Here is a 10,461-nt window from a genome sequence, read left to right on the forward strand (position 1 = left end):
GTGTTGGTTATTCACTCGCCCCACCTACAATCCCTGCCGGACCGGAGACTCGAACCCACAACCTTCAGGTTACAAGTCCAACTCTCTATCCATTAGGCCACGACTGCCCTATGTAATTACAATTACAATTAGTAGTGCCTGCATTTAATAGAAATGTAATAAAAATGTAAGTTTTGGCTCCGTAATCTCAATTTCTACTTAGGGGTGTGCGATATACATCGCCTGCGATAATATCATAATTGTTGTTTTAACGATGTGCAATTTGACATTATCGAGTATTTTGCAAAAACCAAACAACACCTATGGAGTGCACGTCTAGATTACAGCGCATGCGCATTTAGAGTGTGTTCTTTCACTGCATGATTCAGTCTATGAAAATGCATTAAGATTCAAGATATGGGGGAAGATCACAAAATTCAAGATATGGGGGAAGAAAATGCGTGTATATATATATATATATATATATATTTCATATGGTCAAAATCACATGAAGGGTGACGTTTTTTCTTCAAAAATAAACACGATTACAAATGTGATGTTGTACAAAAGTTCAATAAACAATGCTTTTAGACACCATATTGCCTGTTTTTGCTCCATTTCGCCAACAAAAAATCATTCAACCACAGCTACAGCACTGTTTTGCGTCTCTGAGCAACAGGAGGATGTTGTGTCATTCCTGAATGAATCAACCGTTTAAATGATTCGGTTCAGTCGCAATGACTCCTCAATAACTTGTTAACAGCGACTTGCTGCCACCTACTGGCGATTTTAATTTCACATTCAAAGTATCTTTTCATTTTAAAATAATTTCAAATATCAGTATTCAGTGTTTTACGTTTAAAATATCAAAACATTATGCATTTGTAACTGCAAGTTAAAGCACTCCATGTCCCTCTGAGCTGCATTAAACAGTGTGTAAATACATCTAAATGCCACCTCACATGCAACTTCTGCAAAGATTCATTTTGTTGATACTGGTTTCATTTGTTTGGTAATGTCTTATTATTGTAATTGACTGATTAAATGTAACAATTTGATTCAAAAGATGCACACTTTTAGAAAAAAATTCTTTATTAATTAAAAGGTAAAATTGCCCATAAAAGGTAAAAATGAATTTAAACTTGTATGAAAAGATTAATTTCTATCACTGCTGTGAACTGACCACACAGAATATGAAGAATATCAAAAACTGCAGCTGTCCACAGTAGCAAAATATCGTTATCGAAAAAATCCCCAAAAATATCGAGATATCATTTTTTTTTCAATATCGCACACCCCTACTATAAATCTCAATTTCTAAAAAAATTCAGAATGCAATACAAAAAGAAATACAAGACAAAAACTAATTTTTTTGCCAACAAAAACATGGAAAGTTGACCTTTTCACCAGCAGCATCTACCCCCCCCCCCCCCCCCCCCCCAAAAATACATGCATCTTGATACTGACCTGCTTGGAAACAGCTACAATCTACCTAGTCATGTAGTTCAATTAAATACAACAGATACGTACATGTAATACATTCAGGGCTCCAGACAAAAAAAATCGAGTAAGGAGCCATTGGCTCCTATAAAAGAAAAACTTAGGCGCCAAATTATTTTTTTTAGGTGCCACAGAATAAAAGTAGTTTATTTTATTATTATCATTTTATTTTTCCCCCCTATTTTAACATTTCAATCATTTTGTCATGTGTTTATGTCTTATCTTTTCTAGGCTTTATCAGCATTTTAATCCATCTTGTAGATGATCAGGTCGACCGGGGGACTAAGGTTCACTTAAAGTGTGAATTAAATGTCTTTTACAACTTGAAATATACAGTCACAAAGAATTGTTCGCTACACAGAATCTGTACCAATATCATGGACCATAAGCATCACTTGGCAACTGAGTGCAGTGCATCCTATAAATGTTGTCATGTCTTTCACACATTCAGTCTGTTTTTCTTCATTAGTAAAATGCAATTTTATAGGAGGAGTTGAATCATGTACAACAGAATAAGTAAAAATATTAATATGCAACAGAGCATAAATATAGCAAAACGCTCCTCTTTATAGTTATTTTTCTAGCTGACTGATGAGTTTATGGACACTGAGTGGTTATTCTGAGGTAAATGTATTACAATACAATGTTTACAAGCTTTATACATTTCCTCATTTGAAACACTGAATGAGCATTTACATAAAACATTTCAGTAAGTTGTACTATAGGCTTTCTTATTGCCTACCTTTTGATCATGTTCATTTCATACTATAGTAGTAAATCGAAATATATAATGGGTTCACTTGCTGCTTTAACTGAGGTGCTAAAGAGATCGCGCCTGAGCATTAAGTGCGATACTCTCCGCTCGCGCGATCCGGACGCATACACGGACCGTGTGGACGCGGGGTACTGGTGTTTATATTACCGAAAGTGTGCGCTTGTGGTCCGCATTAAAGAGCACCCAAACCGCATCATTTGAATTTCGTAGCATTTTAAAGCTGATACTTTGTTTATTAAAAAGTAAGACAGCACAAAGCTTTTTGCGATTACTGGATGGCAAGTGCGCTTCAAATAACAGGAAGTCCATGCATTAACAGAACACAGCATATAGACTAAGATCTCGATAAGAAGATCGACCGGACAAGTGTAAATGCATCTGGTTGTTGAAACCACATATGGTAATTTTACTCCTCCCATAATATTAAAATAATAGACGTGTGAGAGCGTTTTATAGCCTATATGGCATGTTATAGTCAGATATGACAGCGCAATGCAACAAGCATCACCGCGGATGAGTAGCGGAGTATTTCTTCAGCAAGCGACGCGCAAACTGAATGAACCTGAAAGTAAGTCGCAGACGCTCAACACACAATCTTCTTCATTAAAAGTAGCGAGACTAGCCTATCTTTCCAGTGCTGATGCCGCGCGCTCTCTTGTTGCGGTCTCTGATATTGAAATTAGCTGATAATTAATCAAATTATCCATTGCTTTCATTGACGTGAACTCCGTTATATTTGCATATGAAGCGGGAATTGAAGAACGGATTTATATCCGTTTTGCGAAGACACATTTATGTAGCCAAGTGTAAATGGGGAAACGTTTTAAAAATCATATAGATATCCGATCAGAGAAAATGCATGAAGTGACCAGGTGTAAACAGGCCCTTTCAGGTCTCTCTCACTGCGTTCAGCAGACTGTGCGCGGCAGAGACGAGGACTGTTTGAAACTCTTTTCCAGTAAAACTTTGATGTGCATCATCTTATGTAAGTTTAATACGTGAACATAACAAAAGATGTGAGCGCAAAACAATCGGGGAAAAAAGTCCTTTCATGCAAATTATATATAGTCGCCAGTGGCGACCTCAGCAAAAACTTAATTAATATTTTTGGTCTCAAATGCGACCATTTTAGTCGCAGTTTGGAGCCCTGAATACATTGTTACTCTTCTTTTATCAAATTTGCTATATTGTAATCTCAGACATTACAAAAAACATGGAGTTGTCATGTCTAAACCCTAGGCATATTTGGTACTGCCGACAAGCCTAGAAAATCTTTAAGATACATTATGACTTCTCAAATGACTTCTCACTATGTCCTCTGCAGTGGACAATAAAGAATTGCTGGGTGGCAGAAGCCAAATGTGAAGAACTGTATACCAAGCATAACACAAAGTCGGACAGACCTAAATGACTATGACATGTTTCCTGCACACAGCACATGAACTGACCACCTACAGGGCAAAAATGTAATCCTTTAAACCGTTCCACACATTAACTCTGGATAACAGTAAACAAAAAGATAAGCCTCAGCAGGTAAGCGACCTTGTAAACAGAGACATCATATGCTCAAACAACAGAACTTCAGCAGAGAATTTCAAGCAGAGTTTAAGCAATGAAAATAGTCTTCCAAGAGTGCTACAAACAGCTGGCAATGGTAGCTTATCACCTTTGTATGTACAACAAAATACTTTCCCATGACTGCTGACCCAATCACACTTTAAGGAATTTTGAATATGCCTCTTATTAGCATAGAGCTGGGAATAGAAGTAGTCGTCGTAGAAAACCCTGCGTCTGACCTAAAACAGCTGTTTATAGATTGGGAAAGGGCCAATCTATTTTTACTAAGATTGGCCTCTACTCAATCTGGTCAGAGAGCATCCAGTCTGTTTAAGACTATCACTTTGGATTGAATAAAGTATTTCCAGTTCCTTGTTTTTTCTCTTTTCATTTTACTAACTTTGTCTGATATCCGATATATAAATGAATAGTCATTTTTAGTAGGATCTTTTCAACGAATTAGTTCACAGCACTGATATGAATGAATGATTTGGGTCTCAAATTCTCATACCGCATGCAGTTCTCATTTTTGGGTGAACTATGCCTTTAAGACCTAAGCAAATAAATAAACAAACAAACATGTACAGGAAGCACACAAATCATCAATCATGTGTCCGTGTCATGCTTGCAAAAGGCTACTTTAAAGAAGGTCAATAATCTTTTCACCTACAGTCAACTTTATCAGATCCTGTCTGAGCGCTCTTCCCATTAGCCAACATGGATTGGCAGGACATCTGCTGAACAAAGACTATGAAAAGAGTCTCACCCTGAACAAAACATTGGGGGTCACAAAGCATGATGTGTCAGGCTGCAGACGTGGAGGAAATGTGGTGGGAGATTACGGAGAGTGTGTGTAAGCAATAGAGATAAACAAGAGAAAGCGTTACTTACTTGAAAATCGTCATCCAGCGGCTCGTCGATCTGTAGCTCCAGCACTTCATCTTGATATTCTTCACAGTTCTGGTCTCCTGTGTATTCCACCCCTTCATCATCTCCTTGGTACTCATCTCCCTCATACTCCCCACCCTGAGAGAAGCCCGGTTGGCCGCCCTCTGTCTCGTCATAGGTGTATTCGGTATATCCACCTCCATCAGGGTCTTCATCGTGAAGGTGACCAGATGTCCCCAGACCCAGTGTGGCATTTAAACTCACAACCTCACCCTGACCACTGGACCACAGACACAAAGACAAATGTGTTAAACTCTGGACAATGAAGTCATGAATTTGTTGAGCTTGCCCTTGGGTTACCACAATAACTACATTAGAGACTGAAGTGAAGCGTGTCACCTAAAATTGCTATTTTAAACTTTTTTATCCTGCAAAAAAGAAAGCCGTTTGTTTAGGGCAGAAGGTGTCAAAGTTAGTTCAATGTCATTTCTAATTATGTTATGGATGAACTGCTCTATTGATTTTAGAGCACTGAAGCTTTGCATAAATTATGGGGTGAAGGCAATTTTGACCCCACAAATTGAAAAAGTGAACAATTTAGGTAATGCTGTATTTTATATTAATTTTAAGAATACATTCTTCTATGCAACAAAAATAAAATGCGAAAAGGAGAAAATACTTTTAATAAAGGCTATTTTGGGATACTTCAGACTATTTTTGCACTCAAACATAAAAACCGTCTCATCTTTAGATTTAGCAAGCAGTGTCATCAACTGTCATAACTTAAACCAATTGTAATTTTGTCATTTTAGAACATCTGATCAAAACATTTCTTTTGGGTAATCTGACAATTAACCCAAAAGAAAAGACCATTTTGAACTTTTACACTGATATGAGTGTCATATCAGTCTTCTAAAACATCTTTTTAATCTACATATAGCCAAGGCAAATCAAAGGTGTCACCATCAAGTGATAATATGACCAGACATGTCTTGCAGTTTGGCAATTACTAATAGCTGCTAAATTTTCTTCATATTGCACTTTCAGTCAGTGCTCCTAAAACAGTAACAAAAGTACTTGTATACAAAACAAGCAAACCAAGCAATATAACCACAAGCACAAAATAGGTCACATAAAAAGACACATTACTTACTGTCTTGTACTCAAAGACAAAAAAACATTAAAAACAATCTGGAAACCCAATTCTGTACACAACAATTGAAAACATATCTTTGTAATGAATTTTCACTCATGTTTCTTGTCTAAATGATCCAACAGCTTGTGTTTTTTTTAAATGCCTAGGATTTTATTTTGTAGGTTTTTGTTAGGGTACCTTGCATTTTGGTCCTCTTCATCACTTTGTAAGAGGTCATCGTTTAGCTCATCTGACATCTCTGAGGGGTTCTGTAGTGGACAAAAAAAAAGAATAAATTAAAAATCTTCTGCTTAATATGCTTGATATTTTGGTGAGACAGTGACAAATGTTGTTGGCCTTATAAGTCTTGAATATTAAGTACACCTGCTGAAAACAATTTATGTATTCCTATCAGTTAAGATTGCTTAACTGATAGAGGAGTTTAAGTTTAAGCAGAGGGGAAAGAAACTGGCAATAATGGAAATCACTTTACCTTTTTTGATGACAGCCAATCTTCTTCAAGTAAGTCTCCCTCCTCCAAATCACTGTGAATTGATAAACGTATGATTAAAAATTTGGTTCTTTCACAATAAATCTCTGAAAAGCCTGAATGCATTATACCATTTCAGCAAAATATTAAAGCAACAACTTAATTTGCTTTGCAAACACCACACACAAAGTCTATATCGATGCTGGTGAGATTCATTTTGAATGCTATGAAATACTCTTGCTGGAATGCTATTGTGCTTCTGGGAAACTGATGCTCTCTTTATTCGTCTTTTTCATTCTGTGTAATAGAGACATGAAAACTAAGCCAGCAATGAGACAGTGAAGACTTACCTTTCCAAGTCGTCGTCATCTCCTCTCCGTCTTCTTGACCTTTCAGCACCAGGCTTATCATATTGATCAAACTCATCATCTACACGCAGACAAGAGAATGAAACACATTGAGCTTTCATTACATACACATATATACAGCGCCCTCCATGCTCTGTTGGCTGTGGAGTCAAGACATTTGCAAATATGATTAAAAGATGAATACGAGACAAAACTACAGAATGTCACATTTTATTATTAGCCATTTCAACACATGCATGTTTTACTAAATAAAAAGAAGAGCACTTCTAGGGTTCATCCCACTCATTGATGTGAGCATAAGTATTGGGACAGTTGAGCATAAGGCAGATAAAAAAGATTAAAAGCTATTATTTAGTTGCAGATTCCTTGCACACAATCACAGCAGTGAGTCTGTGACCCATAGACATCACCAGACTCTTGGTCTCATCCTTTGAAATACTTTTCCCAGCCTTTAATGCAGCTAATTCCAATTGTTGCTTGTTTTGGGGAGTTTCTGCCTTTCCTCTCCAGCAGGTGAAATTCATGTTCAATCAGATTTAAATCTGGAGATTGACTTGGGCAATCTAAGACTTTCCATTTCTTTGCCTTTATAAATTCCTTGACTGAACTGGCAGGGTGTTTTGGGTCATTGTCCTGATGCAATATGAAGCACTTCCCAATTAATCTGGTGGCATTTTCTTGAATATTGGTAGGCAAGATGGTTTTATACCCTTCCAAATTCATTCTGCTATTGTCATTAAGTCATCAGTAAAGTTGAGAGGACCTGTTCCAGAGGCAGCCATGCATGCCCATGCCACGACACCACCTCCACCATGCTTTACAGATGAGGCTGTATGCTTGGGATCAATTGCATTTCCCTTTTTTTCCTCCACATTTTTGCTTTCCCATCACTTAGATAAAGGTTTATCTTTGTCTCATCGGTCCATAAACACAGTTCCAAAACTCTTCTGGCTCATCTTTGTGCTTTTTTGGAAACCCTAATCTTGCCTTTCTATTTTTGGTGCTGGTCAGATGTTTGCATCTTGCTGTGTAGCATCTGTAATTCTGTGTCAAAGTCTCCTGAGGACAGTAGATTGTCAGAGCATCACCCCAGCTTTCTGGATGTTGTTGCTGATTTTACAGACACGACTTTTAGGAATCATTTTCACAGCTTTTATGATTTGTCTGTTATCAACTACTGTTGTTTTCTCAGCCAATCAGGTCGTTGTTGGTTGCTGGTGTCACTAGTGGTTTCCAAACTCTTGATTTCTCCATGCCCTTTGTTTTTGCTAGAGCTCTAACTGACTTCCTCTTTTCTTATAGCATCCAAATTGCTTGCTTTTCTCTCAAAGTCAGCTCCCTCATCTTCATCCTGGTTTGTGTGTCTCATCATTGAATGCAAGATTCAGAATGCAGAAGTAATGGATATAACTGATACGACACATTCCCTGCTTTTAATATCTGAAGAATTAATGCAACAGGACACAGCTGATCACTTAGAAAGACCTGTGAGGCAACTGTTCCAATACTTATGCTCACATCAGATAGAGCGATGAAACTCAAAGTGCTGAACTTCTTAGCTGGTAAAACATCTGTGTTGAATCACCCAATAATAAAATGTGACATTCTGTAGTTTTGTCTCATATTCATCTTTTAATCATATTTGTAAATGTCTTCACTCCACAGCCAACAGAGCAATTTTGTCTTTACTGTTCCAATACTTTTGGAGGGCACTATATATATAAAATTTGACTGTGTGTAATAAAGTGCTCAGCCCTAGCATGTAACACCTTAAGATTCTGTGCTTGAGATCTTAGGGTTCAAGATTCTCAAGCAACACAATTTCTCTTCAAAGCAAATTTACTAGTCTTTGAAGAATCTCTCTAATCTTATCCAAAATCTACATTTCTGTGATGATTTACTTGCCCTCGTGTCACTCCAAACCTGTATAACTTTCTTCTGCAGCACACAAAAGAAGAAACTTTGAAGTATGTTGAGAACCAAACAGACCACTGACATCCATAACAAACAAAAACACGTTTCTTAAAAAATGATCTTTTATGTTCCACAGAAGTCAGTCATAGATTTGGAACGGCATGAGGGTGAGTAAATGACAGAATTTTAATTTTGGGGTGAACTACGCCTTTACAAACAACTGTTTTTCATATAATCAGCTCAGTATTCCAGAAAAACATTAACCAGTACAAATGTTATTTGAAAGAAGCCACTGGAAGATTGTATCAAGCGCAGTTCTTGTGATATTTACTTTCTAGGCTGCTTCAATACCAATATACAATATAACTATGTTCATTGGTAAGCACATTTGCATACAAATCCAAATCAAATACAGATATATCAAATCAGATCTGCAACCTTGCAGCTGACAGTGATGTACTGTAGGATTGACAGGTTGAAGGCATTTACAGCCCTGGTCTCTGTAATAAACCACTACAACACACTTGATATACCATCACGCCTACATTTAACACACAAACTCGTACGTGTTATTACAGAGTGACAAAACTATCCAGTTTTTATTAAAATAGAGATCTTCTCAAAACACATCATTTGCATCTCTGGCCTGGATAAAACAAGTCCTGCTGTCTGTAGAGGCAGCGCTACCGATGCTTACATAACCACACAAACCATACAACCTCACGGTGCTACACACAACAATTCTTCATCCACCATTTAAATGTCAAAATCACTATCCAAGTATATATCATTCGTTGCATTTTGCATGTAAACACACGGGCTGCGCATTCACTGCAACCCTTCAGTTACCGAGTTAGCAACCGCAAATGAGAAGAAATATGTAAATGCACGTCTCGATCATCAATATGACACACAACAGAAACAAAAAACATCCTAACAGATAGTCGTGACATCAAGGTCAACCGTGTTCAATCTGTAAACCAACAGCAGATCTCAGAAGCTCAGCAAATTATGAAACAAAAGCAGCTAACCTCGTTAGCACTAGCTGGGAGCTAAACTAAGTGTAAATTAATATTACATATATATCATACCCCCGGCATTGGTCGCCATAACCCAAGACTGTATGTTATCTTGGAGACTCTGGTATCTCTATAACGTCGATGAGTGCATTGAAACTGGTTTAAGTGCAGAGCTTCAGGCCGTTAGCTTAGCGTCAAATCTCCTCAGTCTGATCTCTGAAAACATCTGCACAAGCATCATGGCGACCGGACTGAGCCGCGCTGCATCATGGGTATGATGTGAGGGGTGTGCGTTTAACTCTACAGACCTGCCTCACTTATTTAGCTTTATCCTATACTCCAATAAAGGTGAAGGCCAGACAGACCTTGCGTATCTTTTTCCAACTTAAAGCCGATAAGCCCAATTAATTGTATTTGTATCGCACCATTCACAAGAAGTGAAGTATTGAGAAATGCATTCTCCCGTAACATTATCCATCAGTGATTAACAAGTGTTTACAGGCTAAAGATTTGGGTCTCAGTATAGGTTATAGACAAAGCAGACTGATGATTGTGTGTCAAATAAGATCAAGTAGCTGTTAGTAAAAGTTGCAGATATTTTTCTTACTGAATAGTGGATTATGGAAGTTGCAATATACATTTACACAAAATTATTATATCTAAATTAAACAATCTCTTAATTTAACAAACTCTTTGAGGTAATGCTAATTGTATTTACAGAATGTGTTGTGCAAGCTGATAGAAGTAACTTTTTCAGTAAAGTGGGGATTCATTTTTCACTGATTTCATTGTTGTATTATTTTCTATAAATAACAGAATATTGTTTTTGTTCTCAA

General features: G+C 37.3%; 1 protein-coding gene across 3 annotated transcripts in view; it reads right to left on the minus strand.

Moving 5' to 3' along the window:
• Positions 1 to 9,860, minus strand: part of LOC306872218 (RNA-binding protein 33-like) — a 55,680-nt gene extending 45,820 nt beyond the window's left edge. For all 3 annotated transcript variants that reach the window (XM_079420709.1, XM_079420710.1, XM_079420708.1), the window contains exons 1-5: positions 9,698 to 9,860; positions 6,675 to 6,753; positions 6,328 to 6,379; positions 6,033 to 6,103; positions 4,703 to 4,979 (exon numbers count right to left, since the gene is read on the minus strand). In XM_079420709.1, coding sequence (XP_079276835.1) covers positions 4,703 to 4,979; positions 6,033 to 6,103; positions 6,328 to 6,379; positions 6,675 to 6,753; positions 9,698 to 9,716 — 498 coding nt within the window. In that variant the 5' untranslated portion in view covers positions 9,717 to 9,860. The remainder of the gene's footprint in view (positions 1 to 4,702; positions 4,980 to 6,032; positions 6,104 to 6,327; positions 6,380 to 6,674; positions 6,754 to 9,697) is intronic.
• Positions 9,861 to 10,461: the final 601 nt, after the last annotated feature.

This window comes from Barbus barbus (assembly GCF_936440315.1).
Source record: "Barbus barbus genome assembly, chromosome: 1".
Taxonomy (NCBI): domain Eukaryota; kingdom Metazoa; phylum Chordata; class Actinopteri; order Cypriniformes; family Cyprinidae; genus Barbus; species Barbus barbus.